Source organism: Taeniopygia guttata, chromosome 4, assembly GCF_048771995.1.
Source record: "Taeniopygia guttata chromosome 4, bTaeGut7.mat, whole genome shotgun sequence".
NCBI lineage: Eukaryota > Metazoa > Chordata > Aves > Passeriformes > Estrildidae > Taeniopygia > Taeniopygia guttata.
In genome coordinates this window covers 61,408,280-61,431,739 of record NC_133028.1, presented here as the reverse complement: position 1 = coordinate 61,431,739, position 23,460 = coordinate 61,408,280, and the positions used below count along the sequence as shown (strand labels likewise).

General features: G+C 41.5%; 1 protein-coding gene across 1 annotated transcript; it reads right to left on the bottom strand.

The window, feature by feature from the left end:
- Positions 1-2,207: 2,207 nt before the first annotated feature.
- On the bottom strand, positions 2,208-10,665 carry RAB33B (RAB33B, member RAS oncogene family). Its single transcript, XM_002191641.7, has 2 exons — positions 10,372-10,665; positions 2,208-5,095 (listed from the first exon to the last, which is right to left on the bottom strand). The coding sequence occupies exons 1-2, from the start codon at positions 10,612-10,614 to the stop codon at positions 4,652-4,654; spliced, it is 687 nt and encodes a 228-aa protein (XP_002191677.1). The 5' UTR covers positions 10,615-10,665; the 3' UTR covers positions 2,208-4,651.
- Positions 10,666-23,460: the final 12,795 nt, after the last annotated feature.

The window sequence follows — 23,460 nt, the reverse complement described above, 5'->3', positions numbered from 1 at the left end:
TATTTTATAGATCTTTCTTTACCCTCTACTATCATCATGCATATAAATTAAATATACCTACTTAATGACAGATGAAAGTATTGAAATCAACTCTTTCAGGTCAGATGCAATTTGACAAAAGCACTGTGAGCCTTGAAGGAAAAGACAAGGTCTCCCAGCGTTTGCACTTTTTAACAGCAGCATCACAGTGACTCAGATATTAGCTCAGAATTGAATCTAGCACTCCAGGGTAGTCATGAGGATCCACAGGAATTTGAAAATCCTCTCCGATTAGCACATGCTTTTCTTAATCTACAGCTGAATCTTTGGTTGCTCAAGGCAGAAGCTCTTCACTGTCTCTATTTTGAGTGTGCTAAAAATACATTGAAATAAATAGAAAAACTGTTTCAAGTATTTTAGAGTCAGTTTAGTGGTTTCCTTTGTCTGCCCTTCCTTAACTGAAGAAAGGTCTGAGGGACAGAGGACTATGAAGGGCGAGGAGCACCTCAAAGTCCCCTGAGCATTTAAAGTGTTTTCCTGTACAGCAGTGGGTGCAAAGGATGTGGGGATGACCAGGCTTTGGAGAGGATAAATGGTTAGCAAATGCAGCTTCTGCTTTATGACTCCTGATTTAGAGGCCCACTGTGATGTTTTCAGCAGTAAATCACTAGGTATTTTCAGAAAGAGGGAGTTTAGCATATTGCCTCACACCAGTCTTTTTTCTGTCTGGGACCTTCCCAAAGGGGCAGTGCAAACAGTAAAAAATAATAATAGAAAAGGAAGTACTGAGCTAAGATCAGGGTCTTATGACTCTTAGTTTTCATATGCTAAGAGCTTCACCCAGTCTGGCCTTAAACACTTCCAGGGATGGGGCATCTACTGGTGCAACCTGTGCCAGTGCCTCACCACCCTCAGAGGGAAGAATGTCTTGCTAGTAAGAGCAGCATATTTGTTAAATGCAGGCCAGGGAGAGGATTATGCTCTATTCTGGTGGGGGTTTTTTGGGTTTTTTTTTTTGTTTTTTTTTTTTTTTTTTTTTGTTTGTTTGTTTTTTTTTTTTTGGGTTTTGTTTTGTTTTTTTTGTTTTTGTTTTTTTTGTACTGATCACTGGTATTGCTGGGAAATTTGTTTTCCATTAATTTAAAATGATTAGCTAAGGATTCAGTAATTTGCGATTCACATTAAGCAGCGATGCTTCAGCGAGGCAGGAAACAATGTACTTCAATAACATCCCCCCAGGGATTGTGCACCTCAGGGAATGTCCCTGGATGACCAGTAGTTCTCACTTGCCTTTCTTTGAGCTCTGGAAATAGCTTCCAGAACTACAAGGAGCTGCTATTCGGCAGGTGGAAGGCTGCACAGAGCCCAGTGAATCCCAGAACACCTCTGGAAACCAGCAGCCATTCTTCCTCTCTCAATGCCTCCTCACAGCCCTCACTGATTATGCCATTCAGCTGGATAAATGAGGCCTCCTTTGGGCACCCTGCATCAACAGAGGAAGGAGAAAAAATCCCACATCCTCAGAGACATCCTCAGAATCCTGCTATTTTTTTGTGAGCCCTAGAATAATGACAACTTCTAAGGTTACTTATTACTTCAGATTTAAGATTATGTGTTGGTGCTGATTTTCTACAGAAAAAACAGACTGCCATTTAAAAGTAATATTACTAATACTTTAAAATAACATATGGCTCTACATTTATTTGAGAATTGTAATGTTAAACATTAACATCAGTCAATGACCTCAAAAGCAGGACTCTGGAAAAAAAAAAAAAGAATATTAGAATTATATTCTGGTGAAGTGAAAATACAGAGGGGACAAGAAATATGACTTTCAATGAATTTATAAAAGTTAGAGGTTTTATTTCTGAACAAGATGAAACTAGAAGAAGAGTGATGGAAAAGACTCCTTTTAGGGTCTTGATTTACATCCAAGTAATCACTATTTCTGTAACTGTTGTTTCACTTCCCATTCTTCTGGAATCTGAAATAAATATTGAACATGCCTCTGAATCATCAGATGGGTGCTGCAGATGCCTTAAAATCACCCAGAGTCATTGCAAGAAAGCACTGACAGTAGTCCACGTATTCTGACAGTCTGTTTTGTAAAAATTGTCACCCACACAGACAGAAACTAGAAATTCCTTTAACTCCCTCACAGCATTTTTTTAACCATATGAAATTATGTTATAATTTCTTTTATAATTATTGAAAACAAGTGGTAACAGTTAGTGGCAAAGCCAGTTTATTAGTTTTCTGGGATTGTGCCTTGCCTGCCCCCAAGACATACAAAAGAACACAACTTTACAGGCCGGTTAAAGTGAAAATACACGTACAAAGTATTCGGTACTCTGACATCCATCCTGTGGGCAAAACATGCCCACTGAAAGCCAGGGTGCAACACTGAATCCTGCATTACTGACCACACTGCCTCCATGGAAGAACCATTAAAACATGCTTTGTGCTCAACATGGAATTACACACTTGAACACCATTTGCACATAATTTTCATGACATGAGGGCCCTTATTTACAAGTTGTGATAACTCATATAAAACTTAACAGATGTGCAGGTGTTTCAGATAAAACTTAACAGTAACACTGCAGTTACATGATTTTCTTACCCCATCCCCCCACCTGACTGACTTTAAAATTCTTAGTTCTGGGATATTTTTATTAAAAACAAACAAACAAAACCTCAAAGCAACCAACCAAAACAAAACAAACAAAACCAACAAAACAAACAAAAGCCATGAAAACTTGCTGACATATTTAGTATACAAATAATTAAGAAGGATCCTTCTCAGAAAAAGGATTAAGTACATGAGTGAAAAACAATCTGTCCAACAGGACTGTAAACCATATTTACTTACCACAGTATAAACATCAATTTAAGAGCAATAATTTTCTTAAAGAAATCATTAAGGACACTAGTGTTAAAAAGGTGATTGTTTCTGAAACAACTGTAAATTCTAGTCATGTAAGGTTCAGAGTGAATACAAAAGCTTCCTTTTACAAATGTTTCCTAAACAACAATACTGTCACAATTGAAGCAGCTTTATACAGGAAAAAGTACTACCTTTTGTTTAGATTCTTTTTAAACATCTTAATCATATTGGACCAAATTAAATGCTCTTTCAAAATCTAGAAAAAAGTCAATGCATTTTTTTCTGTATAAGTTGTAATGAAATTAAATCTTAAGAATTGTAAGAGTTTACATAATAACAGGTATCTTGTTTCAGTAATTTGTTTCTAACACAAACATTAGGATGGCAGCTTCTGAACTAGCCCTTCCATTGAGTTTCCAGTAAGCAACACATGCTACACATTGCAATTAAAAAAAAAAATCTTCATTTATACATCAAAAACTAAGTCACAAAACACTGTTTGACATGGCACATGAATGAAGTCGTAGATTGCATTCTACGGCTTACATTTCATTTTATGCAGCTAATATGCAACTTAGCACCATTTTTATTAAGAAATTGATCTTCAGATAGAACTGAAAAAAAGCAGTTGCAACTATGAGAACACAGAAAAATGTGGTCCAAGAGGAAGAATTTCCCTCATCTAACCCCTGTTAGCTCACATTAGTAATGCCAAGGATGCCCTACATACAGTCACAACATTATACATGCAGGTTTTCCCTCAAAAATCTGTAACAAATGATGTAGTTGGTAGATTTACTCCCATTTCAAGACCCAATTTAGTTTGTGTTTGGAAATATTTTAAGACTGTACCATATTCCTAAGCATTTCCATTCCTAATACATGTTATCAAGTTGGCTTTTCAAGATATCCGAGAAGCACTCACAATCTCTTAAAGCCCTGCACACCCTATCTTTGAAAACCAGTATGCTTTTGCCAAATTCACCCAATCTTTTACTTACTCAACTCAAATACAGCACATTCAGAAATATATAACTTAATTTTAGTAAGATCAGAGCACACATGGATAGAGCCCCAATTTTACCCCAAATCCTGTGCTACAGTACTTTCCACAATATGGGTTAACATAACATAGTTTGGTATCACATGCTAATTATGAAAAATTAATAAAGTTTTAAGTATCAAATAACTGTCTAGAGGTAGGGAGAAGTTAATCTCCCTAGTCTCCATTACCACTGCCATGAAGAAACAGACCAAGCTCATAGTGGAATGACAGGCCAAAACCTAGCAATTCACACCGACACTGGAAGCCCAAACTGACAGACCTGTTTCTTTTGCTTTTATAATAAAAAGGCACCTGCTTTCTAATTTCCTACCAGCCACCTAATATTCCTTCATATGCCAAAAATCTCCCCACTTGCTGACCCAAACCCCAAGTTCCCCGGTTGTCACAAAAGGCTCTTTCTCCTACATTATTCCAACACAAGTAGCAACCAAAAGTAAACTGGTACACTAGAGCTCAACTAGGATTGCTTTGTCAAAACTTTACAAAGTGAGTATGCTCCCATATATTTATAGTGAAACTTTAGTAATTTAGAAAGTACAATTACAAAGTGCAAGAGCATAAGATGGGCACATCTACACCAGGAAAAATTAAAATAAAAAGCACATTAAAGTGCCAAAGACATTTGCTGTAGCTGCTACCAAAACCTGTTAACTTCGCCAAAGATCAAAATTTTGAAGCACTTGCAAACAAGACAAAGTGATAGCCAGTGACAATGTTACCTAACACCAGCAGGATGTGATAGGTTTTGGTTCAGGCTTTATATGTATTTCATCGTGATCTGGGGGTTGACTAAGCATTAATGGCTTGTGACTTTTAAGCTTGTGAGCCAGTGTCATGAATATGGCCTCCACATGGTCATTGTCATTGGGGTTCTTGGCAGAGGTTTCAAACAATGGCATGCTGTGAGTGTCAGCAAACTTCTGGGCCAGGTCCGTGGGCACCTGAATAGCACTTCTCAGGTCACATTTATTTCCAACCAGAATCCGTGGTATATCATTGGCAAGAAGGTGCTGTTTGCACTCCTCTATCCAGGATGGCAGGCTGTGGAAACTGGCAATGTTTGTCATATCATACACAAACACCACGGCATGGACATTCCTGTAGTAGTGCTGCACCATGCTCTTCCTGAAGCGCTCTTGGCCTGCAGTATCCCATAGCTGTATCTGAAAACAGAAAGAGAAGGAGAGGAAAAATTGTTTTATTACTCTGTTGGAAAACAACACAAATTACCCATAGCAAGAAGAGTTACATGATGACAGAAATCTACTCTTCTGAGTTAAGCATACTGACTAGTTGGTGCTGAAGAAAATGGTTGCATTCACACAATTTCAGCTCTGACTTTCAAAGCTTCTCAAAAGTGAGGCCAGGAGGAATGATGACACGTGAGAGAAAATACAAATTTCTGAAAGCTTATTGGAGCCTGTACTTCTAAAGATTTTTATTAAAATAAATCTTGAAGTCTTATCAATAGCACTTTCATTCGAAAATTAAATATGTGTTACTTTCAATACAACTCTCAGCTGATGTGATTTTCATTATTGCCAAAAATAATCTCATCTTCCCTAAAATTCTGCTGTTATCATGATGTTAACTGCCATGTAAAAGTGGGAAGAAATCAAACCATGCTTGATTTCAACATCACCAACAAAAACAGGACAAAGATATCTTTCTCTGCAGTGTGTTGCAATCAAACCCTCCTGTGATGAACATGTAACTTGTTTTAGTGCTTTAACTGGGACCATACTATGGTTTGTAGTATCAAGGCATGCATAAAAGGAAAAAATAAAAAAAAAAAAAGAAAAAAAAAAAGGAAAGAAAAAAGGAAAAGTAAAAACCTCCTGTTAACATGTGATTATCATTTCCAAGTACACACCATTCTGTCCAAAACAGACTGAACACAGGTGCTATAAGCACAGTCAGAATAGAAAGACATTCAGCAGAACTGAAATTCCTTCTAATTTCTGGGGTCCAGATTGAAACAAAATAAACAAGCTTTGTAGCACCAGCAGATGTAAGCAATAGCTAATAGAAATTTTAAACACATTGATCATCCTGTGTAATGGAAGCCTGGAGACCTCAGACATGTAGAGAATGCTAGAGAATTGTGGATGGTAATGTTTACTCAAACTTGCTCTTCAGGAGATAAGAACAGCAATGCACAGCAGCCAGAACCCCTTCACCTACAACACATTACCTGTACACTGTCAGAAATAAACTGGTGTGTGGCTCTATCACACACACCTTAGTGATAATGAAACATCTGAAAGACATTCGATTTTTTGGGAAAAAGCTGAGTCCTAGCTTCCTGACTGTCTTGTATAACTGATCGCTGATGGCTGAGGCAGTTTGATTAGTACTTTGGTTTTTGAGCAGAAAGGCTTTTGTCCCTAGGAATGAAAGGAGTTCTCCTTGAGATTCAGAACTCAAGGAATTCTACATGTTCTGTAGACAATGATGATAAATTTGAAATTTAATCTGTTCTCATGAAAGTCACAGCCACTATGTAATTGTTGAAATTGTTCTCCCTTTACCATAGCTCTGCATTCCTTTGATCCAAATGTTTCAGTAAAACTTCTTTAGAAATTGCAAGTATCTTGAAAATTGTCTTGTTTACCACTTTAACCAGTGACTTTTTATATTAGAAAAAAGGAAGCCCAAGTGCAAGGGAAATCTGCTAAGAGCAAGAAGATACATCAGTGATAGAGAGGACTACAGTATCACATAAAGTTGTTTTGAAAGCTACAACAGTGGAAATATGGTGAAACTGAATAGAAGCAGATGTAAAGTCTTGATACCAGTGACTGACAACAAGGACTTTTTCTTTAAAAGCAAAGGGTTCATCAGGTTGGAAATTATTAAAATCCAGATCCACGAGTCAATCATAGGATGTTATGAATCAGTCATGTGACAGACTGAAGAAAAAAAGAGCAAAAGATGTTTCCAATGGTGTGACTTTTTCTGCAATATTATGTTCAACCCTGGTCATCCATCCTCAAAAAAAATTCAGACTAGAGCAGGTGGGAATGACAGCTACTGGTTGCAACAGGGGAACTGAGAACATCATGAGAATATCAGAACAGCTTGGCTTTTGTAGCCTACTCCAGTTCTCTGCAGCTTTTGATCCAGACACTTAGAAAGACCCGTGTCTGTGCGCTGTCTCTGAAAGGGTCATTAGGATTGTTAGGAAAGGCAAGGAAAGTTTCCCTGGCTCTGATCCCACGAAATGGTACCCAGTTGCAATCTGTCTCACTTTAGAGCAAAGCCCCTCTTTTTGCCAATGGTATTACAGTCTACACACAGCTGACAGCATCTCCATGAAGCTACACAATCAGACTAAACAGTCACCCATGTTTGGGTAAGATTCAGTCACACACCCAGGTGAGACAAACTTCCAGTTCTGTGCACTTATAAAACATCATAAAGTCAGGAGACTCATAGAAAATGTTCATGAATTTGAGAAATTAGAGGAAAAAGAAGTGCAGGCTGAAGCAATCCTATGTATAGACAATATTATGTTAAGGAATCACAGATATAAATCTTGGGAAATGCTATTATCAAATTAATTTAAGGAGGGAGTTGATTTTCACAGGCAGCTGTGAGCTTACAATTCTCTCCCCATCTTATTCACAGAGCAGAAATCGGTCATGCTTCAATCAAGCAGAGATTGAAGGGCTGCAGGGGTGCATTTGTCACCTGAAGAGCCCCTGGGCTTCGGCTGAACTTTGTGTTCCAGCAATAAAGCCATGCTAAGAAAAGTGTGCTGTAACAAATTGTGCTGGCAAGTGTACTGCCAGCCTTGGGTAAAGATGGAGAAATTAAATTAAAGGTTTACATAACTTGCAAGTGAAGCTTAAACTACAGCTCTTCCAAAATTTCATTTACATGCAGCATTCAAGCTTGAAGGGCATTATCAACAGAGTCATTTCGACTGAGAGGTAACTCCCTTTCCCAATGTTGAAAACTACACACTTCAGAAGTTTCTTTTTTCCTTGTTCAAGTGAACTTGAGGAAATGGATCCATTTCTGCCTCTCACCCCAAGTATTTTCTCTTCTGAAAAACAACATTGAAAATGTTCACATTAATGGGTGTGCACTGATGAAGTAACATCAAGATTACTATTCCACTGTTAGTCCAGTAACACCTGTCTTCAGAGGACCACAGTTTTTATAATAGCCCTTTTAAACATGCAGTTTGAATGTTTGGTTTAACAGCATAACTCAGCTAATAAAAATGTACAGAATCACTTGGTCACATTCCCCAGGAAAGACAAATGGCGTAAAAAATATTAAATACACTGACTCAGCTATCACACCCCACCTTCTGATTCTGTCATGTGGTCCAGAAAGGCTCTTTTCTAAACAAAGACTCACTTTGTATGTGTGGTTTATAACACACCGGTAAAAACATAATTGGTCTCCTCTAAAAAGGGAAAAAATTTGCAATAGCTCAAAGGTACAGAACATGCCATCTGGACTTTCTTATTTAAATTTCATTTGTGCTTTGCTCTTTAAATGTAGTCAGTGAAGACTGACATAATTGTTTTCTTCAATTTTCAATGCTTAGATCAATTGAGGAAGAGGAAAATTTAGAAGGCAGCAAATCCATTTGTTAAAAGTTTTAATTTACTCATCACATTTAAGCATCAGTGTTTGATATGAAGCTGTCAGCCTACTGAACTAGGAACACTTGTTCCCATGTCTTGGAATGCTACACAATCGCTGTGTGAGAGACAGTCAGCAAGAACTGCGCTTGTGTTCCTGACAATGACACAGCACTTTTCCAGCTGTGAAGGAAACAGTTACTGCTGTAAGAGCACAAGAAAGAACCATCCAGCTGCCTGGGGGAAGGGAGAGGACACTACTTTATAATCTACTTTGATGCAAGAGGGAAAACTGCCTTCAGGGCACAACAAGGAATACAATAATCTAGTTAATCAGAGCTTCTCTCTCCTGGTTGAACTGGTGTTGCTGGAGCTGACTGCTACATGTGAGAAAGATGAAGAGGAGTGAGAGAAGTTGCCAAAACCACCCAAAATCAATTCAAACTTGACAACACTCCCATCAAGAACTAGGATCCTGGTCATAAAGATAAAATTTATTCCTTTAATGCTGAAACAAAACAATGTGTCTCAGAAGAGCCTCCTGCAGTTCTCCATCTTCCTCAACCAGAACTGGTTTATTTCACAGATAACATTTTCAAAAATGCAGCAAAACAATCTACAGAAACATATCTATCAGAATGGCACAATAACCTATGTGAAGCATCCCAGAGCTGTGGCTTGTGCCATGTTCTTTACTTCTCTCCAACAAAGGCCAGGCATCATTCAGATGTGATGAAAATGCCAGTGAGTAAGATGGTGCTGACAAAACAATATCCCTCAGGAGGTCTTTCCTCTGTCTGGACAATTCCTCTGTCAGAGAAATTCTAGTCAGTGGTTTTACAAAAAAAAAAAAAAAAAAAAAACCAAAAAACCAAAAAAAACCAAAAAAACCCAAAAACCTCCTATTCACCTTTCTTTTTTAGTTGAAAAAGGATACAAGATAAAACTCCCACAAGAGGGGGAAAGCAAATTGGCTCTCCTATTCTTGTCTATCCTCCATTATTTCTTTAATCAGTAAATAAGCAAGGAAAAAGTATAGCTTTCAGCTACATAATTGTAAGCTGTAGTTTCAATGCCTGATGATAATAAATGCTGAAGTTCAAGCTCAAGACTACTGTTAACTTCCTTTTTCTGCACAACTGAGCTTTCCCCATAGAAACAAACTGTAATACAAAAGCAGATGGGGATTCAATTTAAAACAGTAAGCAAACTACAGCTGTAAGCGATGACAGAGTATTCTGCAAATAATGGTTACAATCATCATATAGCAAACTTAACAGAATCCTAAAAATTAGAAGGTGAAACACACCGCTCAATCCTGAACAGGATTCAATTTCCTAAAATTTTTAATGCAAAATGATCATAACAGCGGCACCTACGTGGCTCAGTGGTGCTGAAGGTTAAAACAACCGTGGTATAATGAACAAAGACGCAGAATTTCTCAGAGGCAAAACGCTGGTGATTAACAAGGACAAGTTAGACTAAACCACTGCCAAAAGATGTATATACAAGTCCAGTGTAAGGATAAAGTATTAATCAGCATTTGATAAAAGGCGCAAGGAGGTTTGGCCTATAGCAGGACTGGTTCAGCATCGCAGACCTTACGCCGTGCCTAGCGCTGCAGGAGGAGCAGGGCCGAGCAGCTGAGCAGTGTCAGGCAGGCACGGCCGCGGTGCCGCAGCGAGCTTTGGGCACGGCGCCGACGGAAACCTACGGAGCCCAGCCGGGGCTGCGGCCCGGGGCACCCCGCTCTGCCGGGGCATCCATCGGCCGTGCCAGGCGCTGTGCCAGGCGCTGTGCCAGGCGCTGCCCCTCCGCCCGAGCCGCCCCCGGGTTACCTTGATGTGCTCGCCGTCGATGGTGACGGCTCTCTCGCGGAAGTCCACGCCGATGGTGGCCTCGGTGCGCTGCGGGAAGCGGCCGGCGCAGAAGCGGTAGGTGAGGCACGTCTTGCCCACGTTGGAGTCCCCGATGACGATGATTTTGAAGATGCGCGAGCGGGCGGGGGGCAGCGCGCCGGGGAGAGCCCCGGAGCCCGTCAGGCTCAGCTCCAGCGAGGACTCCGCGTCCCCCGCCGCCATCGCCGCCCTGAGGCGCGGGCCGGTCTCGCGAGAGCGCGCCCGCCGAGCCCCGCTGCCGGCAGGGGGCGCTGCGGGGCGCTGAGGGGCGGGAGCGGAACCCGCCCCAGGCCTGGGGGCCGCAAAGTGTGGAGGGTGTAAAGTTTTCTTTTGTCTGCTTTCCAGCCGAATGAATGAGAAGGGAGAGTGAGTCTGTGGAACAGAGCTGCCAGCAAGATCCAAGTGATGGCCAAGTGCTCCAAAAACAAATTATTTGTTAGTAGAAACGCCTTGTTAGGGTTTGGGACTGGACAGACTGCAATGTTCTCAGACCCAGGAGAGGTTAATTCCTTCTTCTCATTGGGAAGAAGGATGCACCACTGTGGACAAAGTGGATGTCCCATAGTGCACACCAAAAACGCAGAATTTAGGGGCCACAAGGACATTTGGCAGAACTCCCAAGATAAGGAAGAATCAAATGAAGACAACTCAGTAAATGTGCTGAAATCGGCTCCCACTGGGTAACAGGTAATTCCGGCAGGGACAGATCCCGACCAGCTCACAGAGCACGGACACAAAAACCCACCCACCAGAAGGGAGACAGACTGAGCATGGGATTAGTTAGCACGGGAGGTGAAAGAACCATTAACCAGTTGAAGACAGAATACTGATTAATAAGAGAATCATATGACTTTTAACTAATGAACACTAATCACTTTGCTAAAATGCATAAATAGTAAAAGTTCTGAGAATTGAGGTACTTGATCTGTTGAATATCATGGAGCACCAGGTTTGTGCAATCTGAAACAGATCATGTCTCTCTTGAGTAGTTATTGGCTTGTTGGACATGAGATAACAAATCCAGTTTTTGCAGACAACTTGATGTCAGAGACTGAAGTAGTTCATGCCTCAAACATCGATATCAAGTTTTGCTCATTATAACAAAAACTGCATAAAGAAGCTACAACCAAAGAAGCCTCCCTGAAGATACCTCACTGGGATTTTGGACTGAAAGTCAAACTGCTGAGATTAGATAAATGGAAAACCCATTCTTCAATCACATGAAACAAACAAGTCAACAAGGAAAAGAATGTGAGCCAAACGCAGCCGCCATGCTAAGAATCATCTCTGGCGTGCTTTGGGGTGGGTAAGGCCGTAGCACACAGACCCCTTTGCTGGGAGCAGGTTTGCACAGATTTGACCCCAACCGAGATGTGGGGAGGAAGTTTGGGTGTGTTGGAACCTCTGCTCAGGGGCAGGGAACCCATCCCCCCTTACACAAAGTGGCTGTGGAACCCCAATGGGACATTCCCGTGAGAGGCAGCTGAGGGGGTGCCTTAATCCATGAAAGGCCCCCCAGAGTGTCCCCTGAGTCATTCCTGAAGCCTGGCAGCACAGGACTGCAGGTGATGCGACAAACCCAGAATCTTTTGTAAGGGACAATGGCAAACTCCCCCTCCAGGGAGGTGCCTGGATTTTCCTACCTGGCCTGAACATATATTAACCCATCAGATTCTATGTTTTTTGGGAGAACCTTCACTACCAAGAAGACAAGCTGGAGACGATCAAGGGAGCATTTGGTGACATTTTCTTTACTGTGTCCCTGTTACTCTCTTTCTGTTCCCCCTCACCTATTTTCTGTTTCTTTCTCTCTCTTATATTTACTATCAGATAAAACCCATACTGCTGTCACTGGCATACGGTCTCCTTTGCACCTTAATTCGAACCTTAGTAATGGGATCCCGACACACAGGGACCATCCACAGGGAGTTGTATTTGTGAGATGTTTGCATTGATGTGGCATACTCAAAAGGCCTGGAGGCAGAAGGGGAAGACCAAGAGTGTGAGGGCTTGTTTGTAATTGTGGGGATGATGTTGTGACTCAGCCTGAGGTGTGATGCTGCAGCCCAGACTCCCCTCTCAGTTGTGTCAATGCTGTATAGCCCCAGCTCCCTCATCCTTCCCTCACAGGAGAGGTGATCCAGCCCCTTTATAATTTCATAACCCTCCGCTGGACCTGCTCCTGGAGCTCCATGTCTCTGTTGTCCTGAGGAGCCCAGAACTGGACACAGTACTCCAGGTGTGGCTTACCAGGACTAAGTAAAAGGGCAGAAGAGCTGTGCTCCAGCCCGGCTGTGCCGCTGCTGCCATTTACGGTCAATAAGCAAATTATGCCTGGCAGGGAAGGACACTTGAACCAGAAAGGATGGATGTATCTCTGAAGAAGGGAAGTGTGGCATTGCCCTAACAATCTGCTAGCTCACTACAGGAATCAACACAGGTGAGAGGTAAGATACAGACATCAAGTTTTTACAGTGTCCACCAGCAACAATTTGTAAAGAGTTTAACCCCTCCAGTGAAAAGCAAATGTAGATTACAGTAGTTGAGAGTACTGTTACCCTAACAGGGGCTTTGCAAACTGATAGCTGAGCCAGAATTCTTAAGGTTTGGATCAGATACCTAATAATAGTCTTTGAGAGTTCTCCTCCTTACATTGCTACACATGCCCCTGACCACTTGGGGTTTCTGCCTGCACAAATAATAAATGATCCTGAGATCCTAAAGATCAACTGTCACGTGGTTGGAGGACAGTGCTTTGAGCAACCCATTATTACTCATATAAAAACAAGAGGCTAGACTAAATTTAAAAAGCATTAAAATATCCTGAGTTCCGAGCAACTTCATTGGCACTCCCTTTCCATCTCACTTGGACCAATCCCTAAGACTGTAGAGATCTTCTTCCACCCTGTAGTCCTCTTCTGAGACAGGGTGATTCCATTTATGCTCTCAAATAATTCATTGTGTCAGAGAAGAGGAGTAATTTTATAGAAGGGAGAATAAAGGGTGGGGGGAGGAGGTTGTGCCACCCTCAGGTTCCTACTGTCCCTTGCACAGAATTGTTCCTTCTTGCACCCACGATGCAAAATGTGTTTTAGTTAAGGAGAGGAAGCAGAAGCAAGCCCATCTCTATAAGCCAAATGATCAAAGAAGTAGAGAAATGATAATTCTAGTGGGGGGTACTCTGATTTGTGTTCTGTCTAGTGTGCAAAAAGGTGAGTTTAAACAGCTGTTCACAGGCCAACAGCTTTGCTCTGGGTTATACCAGGAGGGCTAAAGTGAATCAGAATTAGATCTGAGCTCTTCAACAGCTCTTAACTTCTTTATTTCAACAGTCAGGACTTTAAATGGCAGAATCAACATACCACCTAGTGGCTGAAGGCATTCCTAGTCTTTAGTACTCGGCTATTTTTGTATGAGCACCCGAAAACCTTGCCAGTGAATTTGCCTCACGATGCTGCCAACAGCCACCATAGTTCCTGTTTCTTAGCCCTGAGACAGACAGACCCCCCTTCACAGGAAATACAGCTGGCCCCTGAAACAATGGACTTAGAGTAAATAACCTCATTTAAACCTAAGAGTTTAAATTTTGTATCAGATGTGGACACTTTTATGTGAGCTATTTCAGTTCACATACTGGTGCTACTGGAAATTTCATCACTGCTGTTATTCTTGAAGGAATAAAGATGTTGATTAGATCCTTACATTTCATCCAGCACAGACTATTTCTGGATATTCCTTTTCCTTTCTAATATATTTGGAAACCAGCAAATATAACTGAATTTATTTATCGTCACAGAATAAATTAAAAATGCTTCTTGCTATAAAAGCTTTTGGTTTTCTTCTTTTGCAAGGACAAGTACTTTTAATGTGCTCTTCAGATGTGCTCAGTGAATGAACATATAAGAGCCTAAATTCACAGCTATTTTTATTTAGCAGATGTAGAATTTTCCAAGAAGGATTCTGAAAATAGTTGCAAGTCTCTGGACTTGCTTAGCATTTAAAGAATAGTTATTTCTGTTGTCTCCTGAAGGAATATTTTAACATGTTAGTCCCATGAAAATGCAGAGTATTCAATATCTAAAAATTGCATCTACTAGGTTGTAAGTTAAGGAAAAAATTAGGGGAAAAAAGTGTAAGTCTAAGGCTGTCTAATTTACTTGTTTTTTTCTGATCAAAAAGTTTCCAGGTGATTTAATGGCAGGTAGTTTAAAAATGCTTTTAGAGTCTCTTTAAAGCTTTTAAAAAAGTTTTTCAGAGATATTGTACCTCTGACTTCTTGTGGGGCTTTGGTGTTATGCTTCACATCCTCCATTTTTGCAGGAATAAGTCCTGTGCTTTTGAAAGGAAAAGTTCTACTATTGCAAGATTTGACTCTGCAAGTTTTAAGGAGATTTTGACACCAAAATAATTTTGCCCCCCAAAACATTCCTTTATGACAAAATACAGATGGCAGAAATGTTGGCACAGCAAAAAACAGCTTTTTAAGAGATGGGAATCTATCTTTGCACTGAAATGAAGTTTTGACACAGCTGCTTTACTGCCAGTTACCAGAATGTGCCTTTCATATTCACATCCATGCCCTTATTCTTATCAAAAGAGCTTTCTGAAAATTAAAAGCAATAAAACCTTTCCCATTTCTAGTTTGTGCTTGGTTGTTTTCCTCATTACACACCTGGAACGAGCTGTGGGCCTGTCTGCATAGCTGATGGGACAACTCAGTAACTTCTGCATGAAGAGCCTGGCACTGAAACCAGGGCTCGTCACACACCCCAGACCTGTAGCAGCACTGCCTGCACATCCTGGCTCGGGTACTGGGCATGCTCTCTGTCCTGGTGGGATGGCTCATCCAAGGGGAATCAGAAAGGACAGGGAGTATCTTGGCAGCAGAGCTGCAGACTGACAGTGAGCAGCAGTGTGTGCTCAACCAAAAGCTATTTCCCTGCTTTCTCTGTCGCTGTCATTGTACGTGCTGTGTTAAGGGTGTCTGCATGTCCCAAAGGGTCATCAAATGCCATGAGGCTTCTATATTTACCTGTGTGCACCAATGCCTCAATAAATCATCCCTAGCCAGCAAACAAACCCAGCTGTATTGTGATTTGCCTTCATGTTGAGACCTTGACTCACAAGACCTTAATGTAAGGATATATTATGCATTTTATTATCTTGGTAACAGGTTTTTCTTCCAATAGTTTAATCTCAGGGTGTGGTTTTGTTACTCATTTCTGCAAGAATAAGCTTTCCTTCTTTTCCCAGGCTCACTCTTGTAATGCAGGGCATATTTCTACTGTGATTTATACTAAGACATTGAATAAAAATACATACTGTCACAGTCTCACCCCAAGCAGCTAGCAAGTCCCAGAGAGCTGCTCCCAGAGATCCAAAAGGATTGGGGAGAGAATCGGAGCAGTAAAAACCTGAAAACCCGTGGGTTGAGATAAAGACAGTTTAATAGGGAAAGCAAAAGTCACACACACAAGCAAAGCAAAACAAGGATGAATTCTCTGCTTCCCATGGGCAGGCAGGTGTTCAGCCATCTCCAGGAGAGCAGGGCCATGTAACTTGGCGTTGTGGTTTGACACTGGCCCAACACCAGGCACCTGTGAAAGTCACTCGCTCACTCTGCCACAGCCAGGCAGAGGAGAAAGAAAAAAGTTAACAAAGGGCTCATGAGTTGAGATAAGGACTGGGATAGACACTTCAAGGGCAAAACAGGCTCAAATTAAGGTTGCAAAGTGAATTTCTTACTAACAGAATCAGAAGAGAATAATGAGAAGTAAAATAAACTCTTAAAACACCATTTCCCTCCAGGCCCTCCCTCCTTCCCACCAACAGCGCAAGAAGACAGGGCACAGGGGTTTGGTCAGTTCATCACTGAGATTTTCTTCCACTGCTCCGGGAGAGGAGTCCTTCCCCTGTGAGGCCATGGGGGAGATAGTTCTCCATGGACTCCTCCAGCGTGGGCCCACTCTCACAAGCTGCTGCCATACCACACCTGCTGCAATGTGAGTCCCTCCCACAGGCAGCCAGTCCTCTCAAAATTGTTGTGACGTGGGGCTCTCTCTCCACAGGTGCAGTCCTCCAAGGCCAGACTGCTCCAGCCTGGTGGCAGGGCCCTCTCTCTCCACCAGGTCTCCCCTGGAGCAGAGCCTCCTCCAGGCTCTCCCGCCCTGCTGAGGGCACCTCCCGCACCGCTGGGGGTGGATCTCTGCATTCCCCGTGGGTCCCCGTTGGCTGCAGGGGCACAGCTGCTTCCCCATGGGCTCACCATGGCCTGCAGAGCAATCTTGGCTCTGGTGCCTGGAGCACTTCCTTCCCTTCCTCCTCACCTGACCTTGGGGTCTCCGTGTTGTTTCCCTCACATGCTCTCACCTCCTCTTCTTCTCTGACTAGGAGAAAAAACTTTGTTTTCATTTCTTAATTTTCTTCTTAAATATGTAATCACAGGGGCATTACCAACCTCTCTCCTTGGCCCAGTTTTGACCAGCAGCAGGTCCATCTTCAGAGCCATCAGAGATTGGCTCTGGTGGACATGGTGGGAAGTTTCTAGGAGCTTTCCACAGGAGCCATCTCTGTGCCCCCCTGCTACCAAAAACTAGGCCGTGCCAGACCCAATACATATGGGAAGACAAACATCACTCCAAATGTGCCCTCCTTCCTCCTTTTCCTCACTTTATATTCTGTGCATGGTGTCATATGGTCTGGAATATCCCTTTGGTTAGTTGGGGTCACCTGTCTGGGCTGTGTCTCCTCCCACCCTCCCAAACACCCCCAACTTCCTCACCAGTGTGACAGCACAAGAAACAGAAAAGGCCTTGGCTCTCTGTAAGCCCTGCTCAGCAATAACAAAAACATCTCTGTGTTATCAACCCTGTGTTCAGCACAAATCCAAAACATTCCTATAGAAGCCACTGGTACTGCACCCAGGACACCCCTCTGAAAGAACATCAGTCTTCAAGGTGTCAGCCACAAATACCTGCTTTTTGAGAGGGCCACAGTTGAGGGAATATTCAAAAACAAATACTAGGATGTATTTGTGCTATTGAAAGTACTATGATCTCACCAGGAAGAACAATTTATATATATGTAGAAAAAGAAAAAAAAAAAAAATCCCCAATGGGAATGGGGCCCATGCATCTGATAGTATACATAGGTATGAGAAAAAAGCTTATTTTCCTGACGGTTTGCTAAAATGTCCTTTCAGATATCAGATTTTTACACTTTTTTACTGTATTCAGAACTTATTCCAGTGGCCTCAGTCTTTTGTCTCTTCTTAACATCTGGCAACAGCCACTGCCTGCAACCTGGCACTGAGCTCAGTTTGCCTCCTCAGCTTCAGCTTAGCTGCAGCACAAGGCTTTTCCTCCGTTTAGGTAAATTTAGGTCACAATACATTTTTCACATAGCTTGTATGCAATTTGTGTACCTGTCAATAATTTAGAAAAGGCAGGATGGTTTCAGTGCTAGCAGGGTCCTCCAGTATTAAACAGAACATAAAGGACATGGTGGAAAAGGTGCTAATCAGGGGACAAAACAAGAATTCAGAAGAACAAACAAGTTCACTCTTCAATAAAGCAAAGATTGGGGTTTTTTTCCCAGCTCAAACAGTTACATTTCACTAAGACATTTGACTGATACTGCAGGTGAAGTGAGATGCAGAATTGCAAATGTTTGATGATTCCAGTGAGGAAAAGAAATACTTGAAATGCACGATGTAAACAGCCAGAAGCCAAAATTTTCCTAACATTTTATAAAAATTCTTGCAGATTATAAAGACAGCTGTAAGAAAAATTAGTAAATAATTAATAAAAGCAGCTTAATAGATTATAAGAAATGTCTGATTTACAGCTTCATATTTTTGCAATAAAATCATACAGAAAACATGCTGGGGAACAAAACTGCTCCTACTTTCAGGGACATCTCTGTGGTCCTCTTAGAATGAAGCCTTGGCTCTTGTTTTGGGAAGTTCAGGAGAAAAGATCAGACACTGAAAGAGCCCCCATAAACCCACCACTTGCATTTACCATGGAAATGCCAGTCCTGCTGCACGATCCACTCAACAGCCACATCACTGCTCCCCATAAGGCAATTTTGGAATAAAGGGCACTTTGCATGCACTCCAGTATTTTGAGGGACAAGAGGGGGCCACAGAGATCTGTTGTCTTTCTGCTACTGCACATGGGGCCTTCAGAACAGATTGCAGAAGCATAACGACAAGGTAGGAAGATCTTTTATACCTGATGGAGTGGAGGGGTACTGATGGAAAGCCAAAACTGAGGTATCTATGCAGATAAAATAAGGCCTAAGCTGCCAGGCAACCTTAGCTCCTCATAGATCTGTGCTTCAAATCATGAGCTGTTCCCAGGAATGGAAGGGGGCAGTTTCAAATGATGCAAAGTTCAAGGCAGACAGTTTCCCAGCACAAATGCCCTTTCCCTCCCACAGAAGAACAATGAAGTTATGAGAATGTGGATAAGGAAGGGATGCTATTTTTTAGGGGTGGTGGTTTTCAGTAGGGCACAATCAGTGCAAAAGAGCCCTTCCTGCAACAAGCTCCCCTTTCCCATCCAAAGGGGTGAATATGAGGATATTGCTGGCATCCCTTCAGGATAACACCTACCTTCCCTACAGGTATCCACCACAGATGCTGCAAGTGCTGCAGCCCTGGCACGCCCTGCAGACAGGGTTAATCAGAGCTGTTATTCATTACACACAGTAATTAATGAACCTTTCTTTTCTAGGTAATCTGAAATGCCAGGTGCACAACACACTGTAGGTTCCTATACTGCAGTATCAGCAATCTGCTTAGCTACTTTCACTACAATTTGTCAGCATCATCACATTATTTTGCAAGCTAATTGATTAAAACCACTAGATACTCTGGGACACTGAATTAGGAAAACTTTTGGATTAGGAGGGCTTATGGGTGGGGAAGAGAGCCTTATTTTATTTAGTCCCCAAAAATTGTATCTGAGGGAAACAGCAAATGCTTCTTCATTCAGCTTGCCTCTGAATGCCTCTGAACACCCATTTATCCAAATCCCATATTGGCTCTGAAAGATCAAAGGATGTTTTTTTTGGTGTACATAGTTAGCTTCTGGGCTAGGACAGATAGCTCCTTGCCAAGGTGGTTCTTTTCTAGCCTGACTCCAAAGGGAGTCACAGCCTTTTCCTAGAGACCTGTTTTTCCTTTTTTGAGAGCTGCACCCCCATCAACAGCTGATCAGTCTGGAAGGAGACAAGGGCAATTAAGGGAACTGGCTGAGGAATCCATTATTACAAAGCTGTAATACAAGGAGGACGCTGAACCCTACAAGGAAACACTAGTACTAATTTACAAACAGAACTCAGCATTTTTATTCTTTGATTGACTTCCTGCTAGTTTTGATATTTGCTACCACCAGAGAAGAGCATAAAAACACAGTACAACATTGTTCAACAGTTAGGAAGGCTCGAAGGGAAAGCAAATCCCAGTACAATTGCAAGTAACTTGGTGGAGTTTATAATTAACATTTTTTTGAACGGATCAGCAATGAAGCAATAAATATGCTGCTGCACTGAACCAACAACAGGATTTAATCACTAACTTTGTAGTTTATTGCATTACAGTTTAAATGTTATCCATCATCATACATTCACCAACCAAGTAAATGACACTTTTTCATATGTTTTATGCTAAATGGCTAAAATTATGCAGTAGCCTAACTAGACTAGGACTAGTAGAGGTAGATATTGAATGGGCAGTGCCAGGCAGAAATATTTTGTGAAAGTACTTCTTCGTCTTTCATTATGAACAGTTAGCAGGTTTAACACTTTTATAAAACAAACATCTTAGGGAAGCTCTTCTAAGATGCTTCGGATTTTGTAGCAACTTTTCTCTTGCAATATTACAAACTCTTTGATATTGTCTCTCATAAAGGGGACAATTTTTGTCCTTCCAGTTTTCTGCCACAATTTGTATGAAGACTAACATACAAAGCTGGTCTTTGTGAACAAACTACTGGTTTTGCTTGTACCACTCCAGAATACACATTTACAGCTTCCTTGGCATGGGAAGACTGCATTTATAGTATTTACAGCTACAGTCATCTTCCTAGCAATAAAAAAGCCATTTTATATTTAATCTAAAATGGAATTGCTATTAAGCCACCTCCTTATAACTCACTTCAGTCGTCTTTTGGTGAGCTGCTCTAACAGTTGCTCCTTGCCATTCCCACTGCTGGCTGTATACTCCTGGAAAGTGTCTCTGCCCAACACAGCCATTAAAATTAGTGTTTGTAGACTGCAGCTTTAATTTTCAGGAAATATAATCATGATGGCATGGCCAGAGGTCTTGTAAAAGCATACACTCTTTGCGCCTCACTTCATCCCAGGACAGTTGATAGCTGGAAAGCTCCTGGAAGCAAGAGCCTTTCCCCAGGCTCAGCAACCACTTTCCTCCAACTGGAACTTGACCTTTCATTAATGAATTTATAGATGGCTCCAATCAAATACCCATACAACCATCTAATTACACTACATTTGCACCATTTTCCTTCACAGGACCCCAAAGCACTGTGTTACCACATGAGCGTAACTCTGACTTCCACATAGTTCAAGCTATTTTACATTACACTTCGGTAAAAATGGCATTTGTAAAGCAAAATTCCTTAGGGGAAAAGATTCCAAAGCTAGCTAGATACTCTGTACAGAACACTTAGAAAAACAGTTAAAGCAATCACAAAAAGGGAAAAATACAATTTTTATCCAGGTCTATTAAGCTGGATTATGGTATCAAGTGCTTTCGTTGTCATTAGTAATACGTGTCCAAAACAGAACTGTGGCAACATGTGAATGCTGAAGTTATGATGGCACCATTGCTCCAACCCCCAAAGGCATTACGTTAGACAGAGACCTTAATTCTTCTTATTTATCTTGCTCACATGATACTGAAATTGTATTTGCACCTCTGGCTGCTGAGGTCTGATCTCCCCCTGCCCTCATGGGTGTTTTCTTTCAGGGAAAACACAATTCTATCTGTGAGTTGCTACACCATCTTCCAGAATCCACTGTTATGGCTGCAGCACCTCCAGACCTTGCAAATCCAAATGCTAAAGGAAGATTTAACAGGCTGATCATAAACACCTCATCTAGCCCTAGAGAGCTCCCTGGGAAGTTTGGAATTTGCTCCCTATGCCAGGGGAAAACCTGGGTGACAAACTTCCCTCTGTGTTCAGGCTGACACAGAATGCATCAGGACAAGCCTTTCCTCATGAACATGAAAATATTAAGAATGCCACCAAAAAAAAAAAAAGGTCTAATAGTCTAATATAGCTTTTAAGGCATTTAATATGCAAAGAAATTAATTACTGAATAGGTAAGTTTGAGGCTATTTTACCTGCTTGTTCACACATGTGCCTGCATGCTTTGGTCTCTACATGGAGGAAGCAAGTACCTCACCCACCATCACAGGGAAAACTGCAGCTTCCAGTTCCCTAAAATTTAAGCCCATGAATAACTGACATTGCTTCATGCAATGTGCACTATCTTCTCTTATCTAGGCCAAATTAATTGCCTGAACTTTTTTTGTCCCTAGGAAAGATATCCGTATCATGTGTCATCACCAGTGGCTCCACTGATGGTGACATTCTCCTTCCCCAGTGAAAATAATGAAGAATCAAACTAAATTGTGTCATGCCAATGCTCTAAGTCACCAACCACAACATTCCCTGCTCACTTGCTTTGGCAGCTGAGCACTGGTGATTACAATTTTGGATCTCAGCACACAAAGGAAAGCTTCCATTGCAGCACAGCACTCTGTGCTACCAAAGAAGACTCACTGCACTGGATTTCAACTTCATTTGCTCTTAAAAGCTCTTCCTCAGAAGTCAGCCTCACATCTAACAGGACACATGTAAAGATGACGGAATAACAACTTCTTTGCCAATTAAAGAACCTCCATTTTCAGGCAAACACTTGGCTTAGTTTCCTGTCCTGGGCTTGCAGTGTTCTGGAAGGGGAGGAGTAACCTCTTTAATCCAAAAGCACCATCTCTGAAGCAGTGTGTATGTCTTTCAGCAAGGTTGTGAAGTGTCTTTAGAGAAATCAAAATAGATGTGTAGATGAAGACTTCTGGAAGGCCCACTGAAGCATCCTTTTCCCCATTTGCACAATTAAAGATAGTAAATAACTTCCAGCTTTTAGTTCATCCATTTCAATGCAAGAATAGGCAGTGAAAAAGTAAAGGAAATAATCCCATTTATAGGCAACACCCAAAACCTCCAGTATCTGGAAAAAAAAGGATTTGCTTGATGCAATTCACAATCTGTTACGAGTGAGCACTCATCTGCCTCCAGCTTAAGCATCAGCAGCCAAGAAATGGGCAGCAATACTCAAGAGGCAAGGCTAAAAGCTCGCAGCTTGTGTAGGCAAGACTGAACCATCTTCAGGAGTTGCAGAAAACATACAGTCCAAGTATCTCAGGCTGCAGAAACAACTGAGATCAAGACAGCAATACTGGCGTCAGTTAAAGGCTCTGTAGGTATTTCAGTCCCTAAAAGCCCAGCAGGTTAAATATACAAATACAGCAACCCACACTTCTGACAGGAACTATACTGCAAACATACACCAGGATAGGCTAACCACAAAAAGAAAGTGGAGCTGAAGACACAATAAAGAAAAGCCTGTTGTTCTGACAGTTAGAAAACTACAAACCCCAATAAGTCTTCTGGAATATCTTAACTGTACATGTCAATCACTGAATTCCGTTATGTGGAAGAGGAAGGCTGTGTATCCACAAAACAGATACTCTGTAACTGAACTCCTGCAGCAAAGAAGGCACTCACTTTGTAAGCTGTAGTTTATTTCTGCTGTTTTATATGATGAGCCTACAAAAGAAAACATTTGAATACTTGTCTATATTATTAACACAGTAGACTTATAGACTGAAGCTTGACTTGGAAACAAAATTCATCCTAACACTGGTGGAACTTAAAAGCCAAGTAGCAAAGCATTGTGTTATAGGACGTCCCCGACATTCAGTATTTACATAGA